The sequence below is a fragment of the Phyllobates terribilis genome, unplaced genomic scaffold (genome assembly GCF_046119375.1).
Source record: "Phyllobates terribilis strain yellow unplaced genomic scaffold, ASM4611937v1 Scaffold_7__3_contigs__length_470593459, whole genome shotgun sequence".
Lineage (NCBI taxonomy): Eukaryota > Metazoa > Chordata > Amphibia > Anura > Dendrobatidae > Phyllobates > Phyllobates terribilis.
This window is the reverse complement of record NW_027362767.1, coordinates 80,244,600-80,268,648: the sequence shown is the minus strand read 5'-3', so window position 1 is coordinate 80,268,648 and position 24,049 is coordinate 80,244,600. Positions and strand designations below refer to the sequence as shown.

Here is a 24,049-nt window from a genome sequence, read left to right as displayed (position 1 = left end):
GGAGCCTGCTGGAAGAAGAGCAGAGCAGCACTGACCCGTTGGTCAGGAGCCTGCTGGAAACCACGACCCCACTAGGCCTAGTGGAGGTCCTCGCACAGCTCCCCCGAGACCGGGAGTGTGCACAGACTGCCCTGGAGGGCCTCGCACGGAGGATGGCCCGGGTACAGCGAGAGACATTGGCGGAGTGGAGCCGAGAGATGGCCCAGCAAACCAAGACCCGGAGCACGCCAGCCAAGATGAGGAGACAGACCGCCTCTGAGGATGGCGCGGGAGGACTGAAGGCCGGAGACGGCGCCGAGAAGGGAGCCGAACGAGTGGAGGCAGGTAAAGGGGACGTCTATACCCCAAACCGGGAAACCGCGTACCTGCCCCAGCTCCCCGTCGCAGAGCCCGAAGTCTATCCTGCCGTGCCCGTCGCTGCAACGTCACCGCCGCAGACTAGGCCTCAAACGGGAGCCGCGACCCCTGTGACGTCACACGCCTCGACCCCGAGCGTGACCAAGCAGGAAGTACCACCAGCCTGGTCGCAAGGCCTAGTACCCCCGGGCGCCGCAATACCAACAGCGCCCCCTACCTCCGCGGAGCCCCCGGCCTGGTCGCAGGGCCAAGTAGCCCAGGGCGCCGCCGTCCTAACGGTGCCCTTCACCTTCCAGGTGCCCCAGGCCTGGCCGCAAGGCCTGGGCAACCCGGGCGCCACCACCACCGCGCCCATAAGACCAAGAGTGCCGCATCTGGGAGAGGACCCGGACGGGTCTGAAGCCAAAGGTAACCATAAAGCAAGAGCAGGAGGACGCCGTCGCTAAGGACAGCGAAGCAGAAGCTGTATATAGTTGCCCGTCGGGGCACAGTAAATTGAAACCGTAAACTGAAACTGAGTACTGAAACTGAAACTGTTGCTGTTGCTAATATAGTCCCCGTTGGGACCAGCATGTGTGAACTGTTTACCCGTATTTCCCTTAATTCCCACTGACCGAGGACTGAGAGCGGTCATTCCTCCCTAATACCTGGCCGAGGACTGAGAGCGGCCATATCCTTGTATATAGTTGCGCATCCTAAAGCGCCCCCTACCGGTTTTATAGGAAAACCAGTTTTCCAGAGAGACTGTCGCACTTTACCCGGTCACACGTTGCACAGTGACCGGAGGAGGAGCCAGAGGCGACGAGAATGTTTTATATATATATAATGTTTTATATGTTTTATATGTTTATGCAAAAATTTGTATGTTTGGATGTTTTTGTCTTACAGCCCGAGGACGTGCTGTGATTTACCAGGGGGGAATGTAGCACCCTGAGGATTCGGCTGCTACAGGGGTATTGCACCTCAAGCCAGAGGTGTGATATTCCACTCCCGAGTAAGGAAGGAGTGTGGAACTGAGCTCGGTAGGCTGCATGCACTACACACATCCCATTTCCGAGGAGCAGACCGACGGTACTCCCACTTAGAAATGTGCAGGTACGACCGAGTCTGTTCCTGGCTGGAGTGGGAGGGGGGTGGTACATCCCAAGTAGTGTAGGGGCAGATAGGGGGAGCAGCCTGGGTAAAGATAGGAGCTCATTGGGTGCTGGTCACCTGAGCTCACACATAGAGGGTGTATATAAGGTGGGCACCAACTAAGAACAGGGTCAGTTGCAGAGAGAAAGTCAGCGAGCAGAGGAGAAGAGAGACCCAGAGTGAGAGAGGAGAAAGAGAGACCCAGAGGGGGAAACAGAAGAGAGGACTCTAAGAACCCAAATTAAATCCCCGGGTGAAGAGTCGGCATCAGGGTACCGGAACCCAAGCTGGTGGGGGCAAAAACACTCCCCAGCCAGAGACCGGAGGCCGTGGGCAGCGTCTGCCACGGCCACCCACCACATCCACCACGAAGGCATACCACGTGGAGGGTCAGGGAACCCAAGGCCAAGGGTCTCCCAACAGAAGGCCCGAGGGAGCTGGACCTGGGTGGATCAATAGTGGGGACGGCCAGAGAAAGGACAGAAGGAGAGCTCAGGGTCACGCTCCGGACTTATTTGGGGGTTGGCTGGATCCAGAACCTGGTGGACGCAGCACGGCTCGGGAGGTCACTCGAAGCTGGAGTGACCGGAACATCAGCAGTGAGTAAACATCCTAAACTGCATAACCCGACTCTGTCTCTGATTGCCGTCTACACTGCATCACCACAACCCCCATCCTCTGCACCTGATCCCCCTGAGGCTATACCCCACCCGTTGGGGGTTATATCACCAAAGCTGCACCTACACCATCAGCCTCAGCGGACCCTGCTGCAGCGGCGGCCATAGTGACCGCAATACAACGGGTGGCGTAGTCGACATTAAGAACTTATTAACATCTGTAGGACTGCCACATACAACTGAGTTTGACACCCTGGGCACGGACCGGGTCACAGCCACTCGGAAGACTACAACTCCCATCTGATCCGGCTCCGGATATTCCCCCTAAAGAATATGGCCCAGGGGGCGCGTCACTTAAAGCTGATATTAAGTTGCTCGCTTGTAGTGTGATTTCTGATGACTTTTTATTATGTAAATGCTACGTGGGCAACTATACAGTGCTTCACTGGGTGCCGTGTGAGAAAGCAGAGTTACAAACTAAGACCAAGTTCACACGTTCAGTATTCGGTCAGTATTTTACATCCGTATTTGTAAACCAAAACCAGGAGTGGAACAATCAGAGAAAAAGTATAATAGAAACACGTCACCACTTCTGTATTTATCACCCACTCCTGGTTTTGGCTTAAAAATACTGATGTAAAATACTGACCAAATACTGAACATGTGAACGTGGTCTAATAAAGCAAGTTGCTGCTAAACTAGAAACCATTGTTTTAAGGAGGTTTATATATCGAAAAGATAATATTCTGCATAACGTCAGTGCTGATGTATAAGGGAATCTTCTAATTCTGGTCATGTTTGTGTTGCCTATCCGGATGTCGCTACATTGAAACATTTTGCAATTTTAACATCAAATGACCACTGTAATCCATCAGAATTCACGTTGTTGCATTATACAACAGCATCTCTAAAAAAATTCTATATTTTATAAACAGTAATTTTTTTTTAACATAAATCAATAGTACACATGAATATAACCAACTTTGTAATATATCTTTTATCAGGGAAATCTGCTTCTTTTAGTTCCTCAAGTGATTATTGTTTTCACTGTATACAGATTTTACCCAGGAATTGAGAGTAAGACAGTTTTTTCACAATTCTGAGATAGGAGATGGTGGTTGGTGCTTTTAAGATTCTATGGAAACGGAGGAGGAGTATGAGGCAGACACCAACATTCTGCTGCAAGTTCTCCTGAAACCATAGTTACAGAACCCCATAGAACTTTGAGCACCAACTGTCATCTGTCGTAGTAACTGGAAAATTTGTATTCACAGATGACAGATTTTACCTACATTCATAGTCCAAGTACTGCCAGCAATGTATGGATGTATGATGGGTCTCTTGATCCAATCCAAACTCATACATGCAAGTTTTGAGTTCTCACAGTATGCACTGGTGGTATTCTTCAGCAATGGAAGCCACATTCAGACTAGACATGTCCAGCATCGCTCAATTTACTTGTACTGAACGAGGTTGTGCACGTCTAGTCAGCACATGACTGCATGTATGCAAATCACTTACTTGCGGTCACGCACCCACCAGCTCCTGGCATCGAAAAATCCTGACAGCGTGCACACTGTAAGGATTCACATAGTGTCTGCAGACTTGAACTTCCAGCCTGGACAACCCCTTTAGCAAAGTATATAAATAACTAGATGGTGGCCCGATTCTAATGCATCGGGTATTCTAGAATATGTATGCGGCCGACCGGGCGCAATCAGCAGAGTGGTGCTTAAATTTGGCGCCAAAATTGCTGATTGGTCGCGGCCGGCGGTCGCGACCAATCAGCAGGACGGTGTTTAAATTTGGCGCCAATATTGTATTATTGAGGACCGGGGAGCGGCACTGCCTGTGCGGGTACTTCTGCTGCGAGCAGCCGGGAGATGACCGGCTGCTCGCAGCAGAAGTATCCCGACCGGCGGTGCCGCTTCCCGGTCCTCCCTTCACACTTGCCTTCGGGAGATCAACGGCCCTAGCATGGAGGTCAGCGGCGCCGCCGGTCGGGGCACTTCTGCTGCGAGCATCCGAGAGATGACCGGCTAGCGCCGGTCATCTCCCGGCTGCTTCGCCCCTGACCTCCGTGCGGCAGATGAGTCGCTAACGGCCGCCATCTTTTTCTGAAATCCCGCGTCGCTGATTGGCCGGACCAATCAGCGACGCGGGATTTCCTGGACAGAAGGACAGACAGACAGACGGGATAAGACGATTATATATATATTAGATAATCTTGAACTCCACAATTCTAAATGGTAAGGGTTTTTATAAGAATTTGTGTGTCAAAAAAGTTGGCAGTTTTTTATTTTTTACTTCGGGAGATGCTTTGGTGAGATGTGTAACATCTTTGGCAAATTATCATAAAGTCTAAATACACAATACATATGACCAGGATCGGACTGGGGCACCGGGACACCGGAGAATTCTCCGGTGGGCCCAGGTCCTCAGCGGGCCCCCGAGCAGGACGCACAGGAGCCCCTGGTTAACATGGCCGCCGGTGCTCCGCACTGCAAGGGCCCGGAGGGTCAGGAGGGCCCTTGCAGTGTGGCTGATGAGGGCAATCTGGCCTGCTTTTTGGAGCCCCAGGCTTCGGGGGGCCCATGGCCAGATTGCCCTCATCCTGTGCAGTGGGCAGGGAGCGATCCCTACAGCTCCGCTGCCGACAGGCGGAAAATGGCAGTGGAGCTGGAGGGATCCGTCCTCTGCTTCCTGCCAGGCGCTTCTTCCCTGACACAGGCTCTCGCTGCTTGATGATGTCATCATGCAGCGTGAGCCTGTGTCAGGGAAAAAGATGCTGGGCAGGAAGCAGAGGACGGTGCTGCGGCGGAGCGCGCTGAGAGGTAAGTTTTTGGTTTGTTTTTTTTTTGAGGGAGAGCAATGGTGATTGAGGGAGAAGGTGGGGGAGATATGACATGGTGGGGGAAGATATGGCATGGCAATGGGGGAGGTGGGGGATATATGGCATGGCAATGGGGGAGGTGAAGGGAGATATGACATGGTGGGGGATATATGGCATGGTGATGGAGGAGGTAGGGGGAGATATGCATGGCATGGTGATGGAGGAGGTGGGGGAGATATGCATGGCATGGTGATGGAGGAGGTGGGGGGAGATATGCATGGCATGGTGATGGAGGAGGTGGGGGAGATATGCATGGCATGGTGATGGAGGAGGTGGGGGAGATATGCATGGCATGGTGATGGAGGAGGTAGGGGGAGATATGGCATGGCAATGGGGGAGGTGGGGGGAGATATGACATAGTGGGGGAATATATGGCATGGCAATGGGGGAGGTGGGGGGAAACATGACATGGTGGGGGGAAGATATGGCATGGCAGTGGGGGAGGTTGGGGGAGATATGACATGGTGGGGGATATATGGCATGGCAATGGGGTAGGTAGGGGGAGATATGTATGGCATGGTAATGGAGGAGGTGGGAGGAGATATGGCATGGCAATGGGGGAGGTGGGGGGGAGATATGACATGGTGGTGGAAGATATGGCATGGCAATGGGGGAGATGGGGGGAGATATGACATGGTGGGGGAAGATATGGCATGGCAATGGGGGAAGTGGGGGAGATATGACATGGTGGGGGATATATGGCATGGCAATGGGGTAGGTAGGGGGAGATATGTATGGCATGGTAATGGAGGAGGTGGGAGGAGATATGGCATAGCAATGGGGGAGGTGGGGGATATATGGCATGGCAATGGGGTAGGTGGGGGAGATATGCATGGCATAGTGATGGAGGAGGTAGGGGGAGATATGCATGGCATGGTGATGGAGGAGGTGGGGGGAGATATGACATGGCATTAGTGATAGAGGAGGTGGGGGGAGATATGGCAATGATTGAGAAGGTGGGGGGAGATATGGCAATGATGACAGACAAGGTGGGGGGAGATATGGCAATGATGGAGCAGGTGGGGGGAGATATGACAATGATGGGGATGGGAGGGAGCAATGATGGAGGAGGTGGGGGAGAGCAATTATGGAGGTGGGGGAGAGAAATGATGGGGAATTATTTGGACACTATATGCTGTTAATGTCTGGTCTGGTCATGGCGTGGTGGTATTTCTCCCTTGTATGTAGTATTATTCGGTCACTATGTTGTGGTAATATGTAGTCCAGTCATGGTGTGGAAGTATTTCTCCCTTGTATGTGGTACTATTTGTGTTGGTACAGTGAATTGTGTTCTGTATGGTGGTCATTTGTTCTCTCTGATATTAATTAGGAGAAGATTCTTTATTTCCATTAGTGATTATGTAACGGGTCTGGGAGGCGGAACCTCTACTATACAAGGGGGCAGTCCTTGTAAGGGAGCGGGTGGCGACCAGGGAAGACGGGCAGGAGGTCACAGCAGGTGACCGGGACAGTCTCTGAGTGAACGGGCTGGAGGTCACGGCAAGTGACCGGGGCAGTCTCTGGATGAACGGGCTGATGGTCACGGCAAGTGACCGGGGCAGTCTCTGAATGAACGGGCAGATGGTCACGGCAAGTGACCGGGGCAGTCTCTAGGTAAAGGGTTGGTACGACCTGTGGCGGCTGATGATAGACGTGAGCTCCCAGGTGAGCAGGCGAGAGTCTCTGGATGAACGGGTGGTCACAGCATGTGACGGCGGAGCCTCCAGGAAGACCAACAGACAGGCGGCAGATGAGCGCTCCCAGGTGAGCGGGCAGAAGTCTCTGGACAGGCGGGTGGTCACAGCACGTGACGGCAGAGCCTCCAGGTAGGCTAGCAGACAGGCAGCAGATGAGCGCTCCCAGGTGAGCGAGCAGGAGTCACTGGACAGGCAGGTGGTCACAGCACGTGACGGCGGAGCCTCCAGGTAGACTAGCAGGCAGGTAGCAGGTGTGTGCTCCCAGGTGAGCGGGCAAGCTGGTCCATAGACAGACTGACAGGAGTTGGAAGGCAGACCGTCGGACCTCAGGCAAGCAGGCAGGTGGCTGATGTGCGCTCCCAGGTGAGCGGGCAGGCTGGTCCTTAGACAGACTGACAGGAGTAGTAAGGCAGACCGTCGGACCTCAGACTAGCAGGCAGGTAGCAGAGAATCTGGCAGGAATCTGGCAGGTAACTGGCAGGTAACTGGCAACGGGACCTGAGGGCTGAAGCAGAGTAGTGAACAGTGCAACAACATTGCTCGGGCACCTCCATTTTGGAGGAGGTGCCTTATATATGGTAAAGTCCTCCGGCCATTGGCCGGGGACTCCTTAGGACGGCGCGCGCGGCCCCTTTAAGAGGGAGGGAGGGCGCGCGCGCGCGCCCTAAGCACAGTGGCCGGGAAGGGGCGCGCGCTGCCAGCAGAGCGGGAGAGGGACGCCGGGCACGGAGCAGAGCAGTGAGGGGAACAGCGTCCCTGCCTAGCAGAGGGCAGGGACGCCGGCACTACAGATTAAATACTTGGAACGAGATGCGCTTACAGGGGTTCTCCGGGGAAAACAAGTAATCACCTCTCCACAGGATAAGTGATAAATTATTGATTAGTGGGGGTCTGAACGCTGGGACCCGCACCGATTGGTAGAATGTGGAGCTTTTATTCCCATTAGACTGGAGCTCATGTGCGACTTGACCACTGATCCATTCATTCCCTCAGTGGCTGCTCTTGTTTTTTTCTGGAAGCCCCAAAGAGAATGAGTGGAGCTGCGGTCAGACGTCCCACCTGCTGCTGCATTTTAAAATGGGGATAAGTGTCCTGACAGGGATAAAACTTCCCCATTCTTCCGATCGGTGCATTTTCCAATGTTCGGACCAAAACGATCAATAAGTGATAACCAATCCTGTGGATCCCATGGATCGGTGATAACTTGTTTTAACCAAAGAACCCCTTTACTGCAAACTACAGTAATTGTACATCCCAGTTATAGCGTGTGCACAGTAGATGTGCAGGAGCCGCCTGTGATTTACAGCCGACCATCCACTATAACAGGGATAACGGCTATCAGGTATTTGCATATAGCTGTAGAGTGGGTCCTGAGGATAAATTCCTCCTGTGGGCCCCAGACACCCCAGTCAGACACTGCATATGACACATTTTTCTCCCATATAAAAAGCAGATTGATCCTTTTTTAATCGCTTTTTATACATCAAAGTCACAATCCCGGAGTATCATGGTATGCCTGCATCGCTAGGGTTCTGCAATGATGATCTTTGCCAATAGATGAGACTACGAGAGTCTTACTGATCCTGACTGCTATATACCATACTAGAAAGGGACTGCTATATACCCTACTAGAAAGGGACTGCTATATACCATACTAGAAAGGGACTGCTATATACCCTACTAGAAAGGGACTGCTATATACCATACTAGAAAGGGACTGTTATATACCATACTAGAAAGGGACTGCTATATACCATACTAGAAAGGGACTGCTATATACCTTACTAGAAAGGGACCGCTATATACCATACTAGAAAGGGACCGCTATATACCATACTAGCAAGGGACCGCTATATACCATACTAGCAAGGGACCGCTATATACCATATTACCAAGGGACCGCTATATACCACACAAGCAAGGGACCGCTATATACCACACAAGCAAGGGACCGCTATATACCACACTAGAAAGGGACCGCTATATACCATACTAGCAAGGGACCGCTATATACCATACTAGCAAGGGACCGCTATATACCATACTAGCAAGGGACCGCTATATACCATACTAGCAAGGGACCGCTATATACCATACTAGCAAGGGACCGCTATATACCATACTAGCAAGGGACCGCTATATACCATATTAGCAAGGGACCGCTATATACCATACTAGAAAGGGACCGCTATATACCATACTAGCAAGGGACCGCTATATACCATACTAGCAAGGGACCGCTATATACCACTCTAGCAAGGGACCGCTATATACCACTCTAGCAAGGGACCGCTATATACCACTCTAGCAAGGGACTGCTATATACCACACGAGCAAGGGACTGCTATATACCACACGAGCAAGGGACTGCTATATACCACACGAGCAAGGGACTGCTATTTACCATAATAGCAAGGTCTTGAGCATGTATTATGACTCCACATTCAGCTCATCTCCTTAAAGGGAATCTGTCACCAGGTTTTTGCCAGGTAATAGGAGAACAGTATGATGTAGAGGCAGAGACCCTGATTACAGTGATGTGTCATTTACTGGGCTGCTTGATGTAGATTTGATAAAATCTGTTTTATCAACAGGAGATTATCAATAGAGGACTAGTAAACCTGCTGCCAGATAGTTCAACCCCGCCCCCAACACTGATTAGCAGCATTCTGTGTACACTGTGCATCGGCAGAAAGCTGCCAATCAGTGGTGTGGATGGGGTTATACTGGATTCAGCATTCAGAGAACTTGTAGATCTGTAATAGAAAAAAATTATTTTAGCAATACCGCAGCATGCAGCCCAGTAAGTGACACATCACTGGAATCAGGGTCTCAGTCCCTAGATAATGCTGTTCGCAAATGAGGTAGCAAAAACCTGGTGACGGATTCCCTTTAAATGAGAGCAAAACTCAACCCCCACCTCACCACTTATCTAAGCATTAAATTACATAATTCATCTATCAGGTGATATTTTCTAGTATACATAGTAAACTAAAATACTGAACATAATTTACTATGTAGAGTCTTAGACATGTAGCAGATTAAGGTGGAACTATACTGCTACTTTGGCCCATACAAATTGTGTGCTCCTCAGGATACAGTGGGTACGGAAAGTATTCAGACCCCTTTAAATTTTTCACTCTTTGTTTCATTGCAGCCATTTGATAAATTCTAAAAAGTTCATTTTTTCTCATTAATGTACACTCTGCACCCCATCTTGTCTGAAAAAAAAAAACAAATGTAGAAATTGTTGCAAATTTATTAAAAAAGAAAAACTGAAATATCACATGGTCATAAGTATTCAGACCCTTTGCTCAGTATTGAGTAGAAGCCCCCTTTTGAGCTAGTACAGCCATGAGTCTTCTTGGGAATGATGCAACAAGCTTTTCACACCTGGATTTGGGGATCCTCTGCCATTCTTCCTTGCAGATCCTCTCCAGTTCCGTCAGGTTGGATGGTGAACGTTGGTGGACAGCCATTTTCAGGTCTCTCCAGAGATGCTCAATTGGGTTTAGGTCAGGGCTCTGGCTGGGCCAGTCAAGAATGGTCACAGAGTTGTTTTGAAGACACTCCTTTGTTATTTTAGCTGTGTGCTTAGGGTCATTGTCTTGTTGGAAGGTGAACCTTCAGCCAAGTCTGAGGTCCAGAGCACTCTGGAAGAGGTTTTCATCCAGGATATCTCTGTACTTGGCCGCATTCATGTTTCCTTCAATTACAACCAGTCATCATGTCCCTGCAGCTGAAAAACACCCCCATAGCATGATGCTGCCACCACCATGTTTCACTGTTGGGATTGTATTGGGCAGGTGATGAGCAGTGCCTGGTTTTCTCCACACATACCGCTTAGAATTATCACCAAAAGTTCTATCTTTGTCTCATCAGACCAGAGAATCTTATTTCTTATAGTCTGGGAATCCTTCATGTGTTTTTGAGCAAACTCTATGCGGGCTTTCATATGTCTTGCACTGAGGAAATGCTTCCATCGGGCCCCTCTACCATAAAGACCCGACTGGTGGAGGGCTGCAGTGATAGTTGAATTTCTGGAACTTTCTCCTATCTCCCTACTGCATCTCTGGAGCTCAGCCACAGTGATCTTGAGGTTCTTCTTTACCTCTCTCACCAAGGCTCTTCTCCCACGATTGCTCAGTTTGGCCTGACGGCCAGGTCTAGGAAAACTTCTGGTGGTCCCAAACTTCTTCGAATGAAGGATTATGGAGGCCACTGTGCTCTTAGGAACCTTGAGTAATGCAGAAATTCTTTTGTAACCTTGGCCAGATCTGTGCCTTGCCACAATTCTGTCTCTGAGCTCCTTGGGCAGTTCCTTTGAGCTCATGATTCTCATTTGGTCTGACATGCACTGTGAGCTGTGAGGTCTTATATAGACAGGTGTGTGCCTTTCCAAATCAAGTCCTATCAGTTTAATTAAACACAGCTGGACTCCAATGAAGGAGTAGAACCATCTCAAGGAGGATCACAAGGAAATGGACAGCATATGACTTAAATATGACTGTCTGAGCAAAGGGTCTGAATACTTATGACCATGTGATATTTCAGTTTTTTCTTTTTTAATAAATTTGCAAAAATTTCTACATTTCTGTTTTTTTTCAGACAAGATGGGGTGCAGAGTGTACTTTAATGAGAGAAAAAAATGAACTTTTTAGAATTTACCAAATGGCTGCAATGAAACAAAGAGTGAAAAATTTGAAGGGGTCTGAATACTTTTCGTGCCCACTGTATGTGCATGCAGCTTGTCTTGTGGTTGCATTTAAATAACAGAGGTATTTGGCTGCACTGTCCCCAAGAGTTTGCGATCTTCGTGTTATACGCACAAAGTTGGCATGCATCCGTAGCCTAAAAATGAAGCAATGCAAGCAAATCTGTAATATATTGCTGTATTTGGCCCTCAAATGAATCATGAAGAACTGCAGACAACTCACTAGGAGTACACCACTGTCGCGTAATACTTCTTAAAGTTTATTTTAAGGAACCAGATGGATATTTTCATGACTTTCCCATCAAAGTGTGTTTTTTTTCAGCTTTGACATTTTCAGCACTTCCTGTAAATTCCCCGGAGAGAAGGTTTGTCATAGCTCTCAATTATTCTAATGGTTCAAACAAAATGTGAAAGAATAATGTGTGAACAGCGGATGCATTATTCATCATATCCAGAGATAAGAAGGGTAAAGGCAGCACATTTTTGCATAGTGATTTTTAGCTTCAACATGTAGTTCTGCTCAGTGGCGTAACTAGAGTCCAATGGGCCCCGGTGCAAAATTTGGACCATGGCCCACACCTGCATGTTGGTCAGATGTGTGGCCCTTGAGCTCCTTCCTACACTAATATCATCCATCCAGAACCCCTTCTTGGTATAATGTTCCTCATCCTGGGCCCCTTCCTGGTATAATGTCTCCCATCTTGGGTCTCTTGATACTATAATGCTCCCCATCCTGAGATCCTTCCTATATTAATATCATCCATCCTGGCCCCTTCTTGGTATAATGTTCTCCTTCCTGGTATAATATACCCCATCCTGTGTCCCTTTCTGGTATAATGACTCTCACCCTGAGCTCCTTTCTATATTAATGTCCCGCATCCTGACCCCTTCTTGGTATAATGTTCCCCTTCCTGGTATAATATACCCCATCCTGTGTCCCTTTCTGGTATAATGACTCTCACCCTGAGCTCCTTTCTATATTAATGTCCCGCATCCTGACCCCTTCTTGGTATAATGTTCCCCTTCATGGTATAATGTTCCATATCCTGAGCCCCTTCTTGGTATAATGTTCCCCATCCTGATCCCCTTCCTGGTATAATGATCCCCATCTTGATCTAATGTTGTACCCATCCTGGGCCCCCTCCAATAATAATGTTCCCCATCCTCTTCTCATACATTTTTTAACAAATAAATGATTTATTACCTTCTCCCACGACTCGCGGCGTCCTCTTCTATAGCCGGTGCACGAGATAGCAGCTGATTTCTACTTGTTTGTCACGGTGCATGCAGTGACGTGACCACATGGATGTGATTTACATATACTTTTTCTCATGTGCCGACTAGAGTCTCCGCTGCTTCTTTTAATGTTCTATTGAGAGAAACGGCTGAGATTCTAGTCGTCACATGAGGACCCCAAGCATGCAAATTGCACCCATGCAGTCACGTGACCGCCCCCACACGCTGGGAATACAGGGGAATCGTGACAGTGTGTGCACATAATGTGACTGCCGAAAATTATGTAGAGCCACAAAAACCCCTTTAAGATTATTAAGAATTAATGTGTCACTTTTATCTTGTACCTTATGTACAATTTATTGCATTTTAAAAGAAGTTGATTTTTTACAGGGAAGCCAACCTTTGAAGGGGTTTGCCACTGTACCTTAATTTTAAACAGATATGTTGTAGACCTGATTTTGTGGCACATACCGATATAGAAGTATTACAGTATCTCCTCCGTCTTCTATCCACATAATGGCTGCTGATGGAGGACCGGACCTGCTCTTCAATTGGAGGAAAATCTGGTCACATGACCCTCCATCAGTAGCCAAATTATGGGTAGTGGAGTGGTGCAGTCTGTGAGGAAGGCAGCACTTAAAAGTGTAGGAGGAAAACTTGTAATACTTCTATATAGGTGAGTGGCACAAAATCAAGTCTTCAACATACAGTAGTGTTCAAAATAATAGCAGTGTGTTCAAAAACATGATTTAAGCACAAAATCTTTATACTAGTTTTTATTTCCATGCATTGGGAACATTGCACACTGTTTTCTAATTCAAAACATGAAGAGAAATGTATATAATTTTTTACTACTTTACAGAAAATAACAAAAAATGAACATTGGGCTGTTCTAAAAAATAGCTGTGTCTGCATTTGTCTTTACAAACTCACAATATGTTCTCTTTTTTTGAGAATTTAGCATTCCTGTGAATCACTAACTTAATATCAAGTTAAATAACCTCAGTTTTTTTTAGAACTGCTTCACATGTATGTTACATAGAGTCAACCAACTTCTGGCTCCTGTCAACTCTTATTCCAGCCCAGGATGCTTTGACTACATCCCCCATTTTTTTGGCATTTGTTGGCTTTGCCTCAGAAACTGCATTTTTGATGTCACCCCACAAGTGTTCTATCGGATTAAGGTCCGGGAATTGGGCTGGCCACTCCATAACCTCAGTTTTGTTGGACTGGAACCAAGATTTTACTCATTTACTGGTGTGTTTTGCGTCGTTGTCTTGTTGAAACACCTATTTCAAGGGCATATCCTCTTCAGCATAAGGCAACATGACCTCTTCAAGTATTTTAATGTATGCAAACTGGTCCATGATCCCTGGTAGGTGGTAAATAGGTCCGGTACCATAGTAAGAGAAACATGTCCATATCATGATGCTTGCACCACCATGCTTCACTGTCTTCAGAGTGTACTGTGGCTTGAATGCCGAGTTTGGGGGTCGTCTGACGAACTGTCTGCGGCCCTTGGACCCAAAAAGGACAATTTTACTTTCATCAGTCCACAAAATGTTTCTCCATTTCTCTTTAGGCCAGTTGATGTGTTCTTTGGCAAATTGTATCCGCTTCAGTACATATCTTTGCTTTAACAGTGTGACTTTGCAGGGACTTCTTGCTAAGAGATTAGCTTCACACAGGCATCTTCTAACTGTCACAGTACTCACAGGTAACTTGAGACTGTCTTGGATCATCCTAACATAGTAACATAGTTTTTAAGGTTGAAGGAAGACGAAGTCCATCTAGTCCATCCTGGAGCTGATCATTGGCTGATCCTTTGCCATTCTGGCTATTCTTCGATCCATTCGAATGGTAGTCTTCTGTTTTCTTCCACATCTCTCTGGTTTTGCTTTCCATTTTAAAGCATTGGAGATCATTTTAGCTGAACAGTCGATCATTATCTGCACTTCTTTATAAGTTTTACCCTCTCCAATCAACTTTTTAATCAAAGTACGCTGTTCTTCTGAACAATGTCTCGATCTGCCACAATCTATTATGCATTGCTGAAATGAGTGTCACTGCTCTCTCTCTGGACACTTTTTTACCTGTCCCCCTGATGAACCGATGGGACAGGGAAACGCGTTGAGGCAATATCCAGATTTATGAGATAAGTTCTAATAACATTATGCATGGATCAATATACCTGTGTGTTATCTCAGTGCAGTAACTATAATGTATTAGAATAGGCAGTCACCTTTTCTCTGTGTATAGCTCACCATCATAGGGCGGAACAGGGTAAGATAGGGACAGCCACCGAGGAACGGGGGCGCAAAAATCGATGTCATAGGGTGCCAACCCCCATGCTAGGCAGGAACTTATCAGGCTTTTACTAGGGCGAGTTAAGTGTATTATATACCATTGGTGCCTGATTGGGCTTATCCAAATCCCGCAGGGGCATTGTCTTTTTTTTTTTTGTATCATTGTCTTTTCGCAATACTGTGACTGTAATAGACTCTTTCTATCACAAAAGGGAATCTGGTGTTTTTAATATTTCTTAATAAAATTTAGTTTTAGAGGATTTATGTTTACATTCTACTAAGGTCTCCTCTTATGGTAAAACCAAATTAGTACTCTAAACAATGTCTCAACCGACCCATATTTCTCAGGCTTTCAAGGAGAAATGCATGTAATGTGCTGGCTTCACCCTTAAATAAGGGCCACCAGATTCACACCTGTTTCTTCACAGAATGATTGACCTCACTACTTGAACTCCACACTGCTATTATTTTGAACACATCCCCGTACAATTAATTATTCAAATACACAGACTCAAAAACATGCAGATCATGAATGCGGAGTCTGGTGGTTTTCTTAGAATTTACTGCACCAACTGGTAAATTGTTTGACATGGTAATATAATTTATACCAAAAACAGTGATTAATCTGGTTAGTCATATTGGACTGCTAAAAACCCACAATAGTCATAGAAATAACTTGAATCTGCCAAAAGTAATAATAATTTAAAAATCTATGAAAATGAACAAATGAAAGTCAGACATTGCTTTTCTGCTTCCACAGAATTTTTTATGAAATTAACCTCATGAAATCGGCCTGGACAGAAATGATGGTTCTTCTTAACTTAATATTCTGTTAAACAACCTTTTGAGGCAATCACTGCAATCAAACGATTCCTGTAACTGTCAATGAGACTTCTGCGCCTCTCGGCAGGTATTTTGGCCACTCCTCATGAGTAAACTGCTCCAGTTGTCTCGTGGTTGAAGGTCGCCTTTTCCAGACGGCATGTTTCAGCTCTTTCCAAAGATGCTCAATAGGATTTAGGTCAGGGCTCATAGAAGGCCACTTCAGAATAGTCCAATGTTTTCCTCTTAGCCATTCTTGGATGTTTTTAGCTGTGTGTTTTGGGTCATTATCCTGCTGCAAGACCCATGACCTGCGACTGAGACCAAGCTTTCTGACACTGGGCAGCACATTTCTCTCTAGAATCCCTTGATAGTCTTGAGATTTCATTGTACCCTGCATAGATTCAAGACACCCTGTGCCAGATGCAGCACAGCAGCCCCAGAACATAACAGAGCCTCCTCCATGTTTCACAGTAGGGACAGTGTTCTTTTCTTGATATGCTCCATTTTTCTATCTGTGAACATAGAGCTGATGAGCCTTGCCAAAAACTTCCATTTTTGTCTCACCTGTCCATAGGACATTATTCCAGAAGCTTTGTGGCTTGTCAACATGTAGTTTGGCAATTTCCTGTCTGGCTTTTTTATGATTTTTTTTCAACAATGGTGTTCTCCTTGGTCGTCTCCCATGAAGTCCATTTTGGATCAAACAACGATGGATGGGGCGATCTGACACTGATGTTCCTTGAGCTTGAAGTTCACCTTTAATCTCTTTAGAAGTTTTCCTGGGCTCTTTTGTTACCATTCATATTATCCGTCTCTTTGATTTGTCATCAATTTTCCTTCTGCGGCCACGTCCAAGGAGGTTGGCTACAGTCCCATGGAGCTTAAATTTATGAATAATATGTGCAACTGTAGTCACAGGAACATCAAGCTGCTTGGAGACGGTCTTATAACCTTTACCCTTAACATGCTTGTCTATAATTTTCTTTCTAATCTCCTGAGACAACTCTTTCCTTTGCTTCCTCTGGTCCATGTTGAGTGTGGTACACACCATGTCACCAAACAGCACAGTGAGTATCTGTAGCCCTATATACAGGCCCACTAACTGATTACAAGATTGTAGACACCTGTGATGCTAATTAGTGGACACAACTTGATTAAACATGTCCCTTTTGTCACATTATTTTCATGGGCACCATCATTTCTGTCAAGGCCTATTTCATGAGTTTAATTTTGGAAAAAATTCTGTGGAAGCGGGGTTGAAAAGCAATGACTGACTTTCATTTGTTCATTTTCATAGATTTTTAATTATTATTACTTTCATTAAACGAGGGGGGCCAACAATTTTGACCACGTGTGTATGTTGTGATCACTTAAGCTGATATCCAGCTTGACTGGGACTGGCTTTGGTAATAGGAAAATAAAAAGTTCTGCTGTTTAAAAGGTACCTGTTGTTAGATTCTGGCTGCCGAATCCATGGGCCTGGCTGTGAGATTGCTGCCAGGTATGTTTTTCTGTAAAACGCTCCAGGGTTTCAGGGAAAGCATAGCTTTATGTACTTCAGTCTACTCCAGGTGATTGACAGGTCTTTCACTATGTACACACATGGGATAGACCTGTCAATCAACTAGAGTGGAGTGGGGGCAGTAGCGGAGTGGAGGCAGTAGCGGAGTAGTTGCTTCTCTGCTTATAGTCCCCTGAAAGATCTTCAAATTATGTTTTCTCTGAAACGCTGCAGAGTTTCAAAGAACAGCCATACCTGGTTGCAATCGTGCAGGCAGACTCTGATTCATGCTGCCCGCAGTTTAGTCTTAGGATTGCTCCACCCATGTGGACATTTGTGTCATCTGCTCTATATCATACTAGTAAGGGGCTGCTGGCATGTATTGAGCACTGCCAGAACTTCTAGCCATCAGTAGACTATGATAGATGAAGGCTGCTGGATCATACTGTACATTTATTTCAAGAACCTGATTTTACAGGGGTTGTTTCTGAAGCACACCGCTCCCTTGTATTCAGGTTTCTTGATGTCTGGGGAGCAGTGCACTCCTGATTACAGTTCAGACCAGCGGCATTGTTGTGCTGGCCCAAACGGTTTGCGCTATAATTATTCAAGCAGACGTAGCTTTGTCTTTGCAACATATGAGGAGTGCAGTGCCAACTAGGTGATCTGGCCAGCTTCAGAGAACCACTTACAAGATCTATTCGAAAGAGCTTGTAATCGCTGCTCTAATTGCCTAGAAAACCAGCCACTGCTGATGCAGCACAGCAGTGGCCGATAAGCTAGGGCAATGAGAAGTAAACAATAGAATTAAAGATCCTTTCGTTCTTAAGAACGGACAGGATTGTTAATATGAAGAAAATTACAAAGTTGCTTGTTTTCACAAGCACTTTGCAATTTTGCTGATTTAAGAACTTGAGAACAACCCTAATCATCTTTCAAGTTGGGGCTATGCCTAGCTCCAGTCTGTTGTTTAACAATGTCTCCCGTTTGTCTGCAAATTAAAGGTCACAGTCCTTTAATGAAATAACTGCAAAAATGGTCTCTTTCCTGCTAGGTGAATCAGAATGCATGGTAGTTTATTTGAAGGAGTTTGCAAGTTATTTGATTGTTTTAAAAAATAAAAATGTCCTTTTCTGATCATCCCCCGGTCCAGTGCCTAGTCTCTGCTGCTGTTCCCGGTGTCTGTTATAGTCTGGACAGCGCTGCAGTCAATCAGTGAGCTCCACAACTTTGCCTGTGTAGATGGCATAAAACACTCAGAGACGCTGAGCTCACTGATTGGCTGCAGCACTGTCAATGTGACATCAGCGCTGAGGATTATAACAGATACCAGCAGAATAGGCAGAGACTCGGCACTATACCCGGGGAGGGTATCTCTGAGTATATTACTCTTTTGTGGCCTGTATGACTTACTGGTAAATATTTTACCTTAACCTATTCCCAGATTATTATCTGTACTGTGTAGGGTAAACTTATTTCAGGGGGGTGGTGGGAGACTAGACCATTGAGAAATGCCTTCCTAGAAATAATTTTTCATGCGGCTTCTTCAGTGACCACATAACAGTATCATAGTACACCCAAGTAATACTGCCACACGATGTTCAAACAGTGCTACACAATGCTTACAGGAACACTAAACCTAGAAATAAATTATTAAATATATAGACACAGTCAGACGGCCGTATAAGTTGGTCCAAGATCGGACCAAGATCGGACCACTGTGCACGGACTGGCTGGCAGCTCTCCTGACCCGAGCGTGGCAGCATCCTATATTTCTATGCAGCTGCAATGCTTGGATTAGGAAAGCCGCCGGCCAGTCCGAGCATTGCGATCCGATCTCAGTCCGATTTATACGGCCGTCTGATCGCTCCCTATAAAATAAATCTATCAGTCTGCAGCATTTTCTGTAAGTTCCCAAAATAGTCAGTCTTGTAGAAATCCTGCACAGAACAAAGGGATTAATCTCCTGCTGATTAGTTCCATCTTTAGTTGGTGGTTGAAGCCCTGCCTTCTTTGACAAGTGGGTGTGGCTCTTTGATCTTTTGTCCTACTGTTGACCGAGTAGATGATGGAGGATTCTGCTGCAGCCAGTTATCTTACGGCCAGACACAGGACAGTGAGGAGGAGGAGGAGGACATGGCTGAGTTCCAGAGAGACACAGAAGGTTTCTTTACATGTTCTTAGTTTGTATTGTAATATGACAGGATAGGATTGTAAAAGGAGGCTATTGAGGGATAATTTATTTATTTTTTATGTATCTCTTTGCGTTTTAAAGTTTGTTTTTAAAACCGATTTTGTATACAGTGTCTGCACCCAAACAGAACCCTTTTTGGTTTAACACAGCTCACTGAAGGGTTTTCCTAGTGATGCTATATACTTTACGAATGCATAAAACCTGATATATTGCACACAGTAAGTATACTCAGGACCCCTTTGTTAATGCAGTGGCTGCAGAGATTTGTAGGAGACCCCTGCTGTCAATTATAAGGGGACTGTGGAAGCCCTGGGTTTTTTTGCACCATTTACCAGTCCTATCATTGTAAAGTAAAATATAAAGCTCATTTCCTACATTTAACAGTGAAATAAATCAATGAGTTCTGATGAAATGGTTCTAGTTCAGTGTGTATTGAGCTGTATGAACATCATTTTTCTTTTCCATTCGTAGACTCTATCAGTTTTACAAAATATCTGGACGTGTATTTGTTGGAGACTCTTCCTGTGCGACCAAATAGTTCGGACGCAAGCCAAAAAAGCAATGCTTCTGAACCTGGCAGGCCTGTAAAACTGGGACTTTGCTCAAAGCTTGGCATGAAACGACCTGCCATTCTGCATGTTGGCGCAAATACAGAGCCAAAGGCAAACAGTTGGGAAGAACAGGTAAGGAACCTGCGCCTACTGTTTAGTACATGCATCAAAGCTAAAAACCCACCGACATGTGCTATTGTACTCAATGAAGATGTCTGAGTCTTATGTATAAATGCTGAAAGACACGCTGGAGACGTCTGGTGCACACGCCACATCTGTCTCGGATTCTTACGCGTTGTCACTCCTTGTCTTTTGTTTTGTCTGCAGTTAAAAACTATTATAGGGTTTATCCAACAGTAATTGTTACCATCATAGTTTATTATATGTAATAATCCTACCAGGAAAGTATTCTCTTTATGTCATGTATAGAGTTTTACTGAACTTTTGAAGTTAGTAAAAGTAAACAGTAAGGTCTGAGTGACGTAAGTGCTGCAGCGCATCTGCTGAGATCGACGTAAGTGCTGCAGCGCGTCTACTCAGCATAATTATCAATGCAATTATTGTGGCCCATTCACTAAACTATTCACAGACGTGAGTTGCTTTAAAGGGAACATGTCTGCTGATTTATGCTGCCCAAACCACAGGCAGCATGAATCGGAGCCTGGCTGCACAATTGCATCTAGGTATAATGTTACCCTGGCATATCAGAAAAATACTTTGTTAGAAGATCTGGCTGGGGACCATAGGGAGAGATGAGACTAGTCCAGTGCCGCCCCTGCCTGGGTTCTTAAAGATGATTGATATGTCTTTCCCATAGCAAGACACCTGTTAATTACCTGGAGCGGTGCTGCGAGAAGTTTCTACTGCTTGTGTGTAGATGGATCTTTTTCTTTCTAGCTCAACACTTTCATAACATTGTGCACATTTTTTAACTTTCTACCTACATCTAATTTATTTGATAGGTAAAATGAAGACCCCATTATTGCTGCTTACCTTTACGTTGGTACTGGACTCTGCTTACTCAGTAAGTATGATATAAATTTGCTTTATGGCCCAAAACTGAAACTTCTGTTACTCTGATCTCCAAACAATTTTACAAATTAGTTTTCTTTATATTCAGTTTTCTACTCTGTGTGTTATACCTATATAGCGGCTGAGTCCGGGTCAGGAGACCACCGATCAGTCTGGGCATTGTGGTCCATAAGTGGACTGTAGAATACGGCCCCCTGAACCTGGCCTTGGGCTACTTCACACCCGCACTCTGACATTTTGTTTCTCTGTTCCTTTTTTGAAGTAGAAAAACACAATTAATATCCAAAACTGATACAAATGGAAACAGAAGGACCCCATTGATTATTATGGTGTTACATGGGATTGTAGGTTTCATTGACATTATCTGTACTCTGAGAGCTATCGCTGTTACATAGTGACACCTGACGTAGGTACCTGACTTACCTCCTGAGACACACAGAAGATGTCTGTCTATATTTCTCAGATTTAATTGTATTATGAGACAAGATGGAATCAAAGAAAGGGAGATTTTTTTTCTCCATTTTCTGTTGTCTGTTTTCCTTTTTAGAGAATTTGCCAGTAGGATTTCACGCCCCAAACTATATGTGACGCGCCCCCTGGGCCGTGGGGCACCCGGTGACGGGCCGGTAGATGCCGGGGGAATGTCACAGTGGCGGTGACCCGGTCCATGACCTAGGGCGGTCAATAAAAGGGGTTATGTATAGGGGATTTATAGAGTTTTTATAGAGTTCGTGACGCCACCTGTGGAATGCGGCTAAAGGGAGCCGCCGCTGCGGAGCAGGTCCTCTGAAGCTGATGTTACTGCAGCAGGGATGGTGTGGCTCTCCACAGGAAGAGCTAGCTCCAGGGCAGTGTAGATGATGTTGCAGGTTGTGCTGGGCGTTGTAGTGCAGGGAGTGATGGCGCAGCAAGAAACACAGAGACAAGGAAGTGCAGTCCTCTGGGTCTTTACTCACGGTTATTGCAGTCCAAGTTACAGACGTCAAAGTAACTTCCCGTGCCGTGCTGCGTTTACTCAGTGAGGGGCTCAGTCCACCCCCAGGTAACTCCGGAGTACATAGCAGGACCCCCTTCTGTGTCTTCTCTCTGGCTGTCTCCCTGAACCTCATACCAAGTGTCCCAGTCCAGTACCTGCGGGCCTTGGCGGGCGACGTCTGTTCCGTCCCCTGGGTCCTATATAGCTACCTTCCTGGAGAGACTGGTATGGACTGTTGGCTACAGGACATGAAATACTGCAGCCTCCGGTTTCTAGTTAAGACGTACAGTCTTCTGCTAGCTGAGGGACCGGTTCCCTTTATGCAGCCTAACCCCTCCACCTCCCGGTAGATGCTGGCGTACGGGTGGCCTTCTGCACGGCCCGTACCCCTAGGGTCCCTTCCTCTTGTTCCTGGAGCCTTCCTGCTCCCTCTCCTCTCTTCTCTCCTTCCTCTCAAACTTGGGCCACACTGCCTAGGCCCGCCTCTGGAGCAGAGCTCCTGCAGAGCCTCTGCTCCTGTCACTTTCCTCCTCTGACTAGTCTGTCTTTCTAAGATGGCTTCTCTACTTATATCTTCCTTCTATGTGCTCCCCTTAACTACTTCCTCCACCCACACCCGCTACATGGTTCCCCCTACCAGCTAGGTTCCCCCCACTCCAGCCAGGAAAGGGGCTCAGCAAGTATGTGGGAGCCATCTTGCCCCTCCTGCTGGCCTGGAGTGGTGTGTTAGATGCAGGTGTTAGGGTCCTGAGCTGTACTCCTTCCTTACCTGAGAGTGAGATGCCACATCTCTGGCTGAGATGCAACACCTCTGTGGCGACCCTCAGGGGCGCCACATATGCACATGCAGCTCTTTCAAAGATAAGTCCATAATGAGAGTGGATAAACCAAGTGAAATGCGCTCCCATGGTATCAAATAAGAATATACCAAAACATAACATTTATTTAAAAAGCACAATGCGTTTTGGCTGTATCTAGCCTTTCTCGGGTATCAGTGTGAGACACCTGAGGAAGGCTAGATACAGGCGAAACGCGTTGTGTTTTTTTAAGACATCTTATTTTTATTTTTATTTTTTGGTATTATTCTTATTTGATACCATGGGAGCGCCTTTCACCTGGTTTCTCCGCCCTCATCATGCACTGCCAGAACTCCCTTAGAAGAATTTCCAAAAGCACACCATAGTTCATATGTCATTTAGAGTTGTGCCATACTATGCACAACTCCATCAGGTGAGCAATTAACCTTTTTTTTTGTTTTTAATCCTTTTAAATTTACTACGCTCAGAAAGTGACATTTTTCTCTACCTTTCCTCTAAGAGTATTCCATTATTGGTAAAGACAAGTCCAGCGATTCCTTTACATGACCGGTCCGTACCTTCATTACTGAGAAATTAGCATTTGAATTGATATGAAAATGAGGCTGAAGAGCTATGGTAGATCTGAAGCCTCTGTCACTCCAGCTCTATTCCTCACTCTATGCCTCCTCCTGTTTGACCGACTGCTTCTTTTCCTGAAGTCACACCGCAAAGAGACTGTCAGTTAAGCAGAGGAGGCAGTGCTTAACAAGGGATAGAGCTGGAGTGACACAGGCTTCAGATCTACCATAGCTCTTCAGCCTCATTTGCATATCAATTCAAATGCTGATTTCTCAGTAACGGAGGAACGGACTGGCCATGTAAAGGTATTGCTGTACTTGTCATGGAAAGAGCTCCATGCACATATAAATAGATTGGAGGGAGGGGTGGTGAAATTCTGCTGACTATTCCCTTTTAGGTGGAGCGGTCAGTAATTTTACAGACGGTAACCTGCTTCTGATGTGATAAAATTGACTTTTTTTTGCCGACTTCTCCAATGTGTTTTCTTTTCTCTTTCTACTTACTTCCCGCGGTGTAATCCCATGTCATTTCAGTAGTTCAGGTAATTGCTTAGCAATTACATTTTATGCCAAAATGTGAGCTCATTTTGCCTGTGGATAATATATGTATACGTTCCCACAAGTGTTTCATCTACAGATAC

General features: G+C 46.2%; 1 protein-coding gene across 3 annotated transcripts in view; it reads left to right on the top strand.

The window, feature by feature from the left end:
- The window catches only part of PAPLN (papilin, proteoglycan like sulfated glycoprotein), a 178,040-nt gene that overhangs the window by 28,455 nt on the left and 125,536 nt on the right, over positions 1 to 24,049 (top strand). For all 3 annotated transcript variants that reach the window (XM_073638866.1, XM_073638865.1, XM_073638867.1), the window contains exons 2-3: positions 19,946 to 20,157; positions 20,988 to 21,049. In XM_073638866.1, the coding sequence (XP_073494967.1) occupies positions 20,993 to 21,049 (57 nt within the window). In that variant the 5' untranslated portion in view covers positions 19,946 to 20,157; positions 20,988 to 20,992. The remainder of the gene's footprint in view (positions 1 to 19,945; positions 20,158 to 20,987; positions 21,050 to 24,049) is intronic.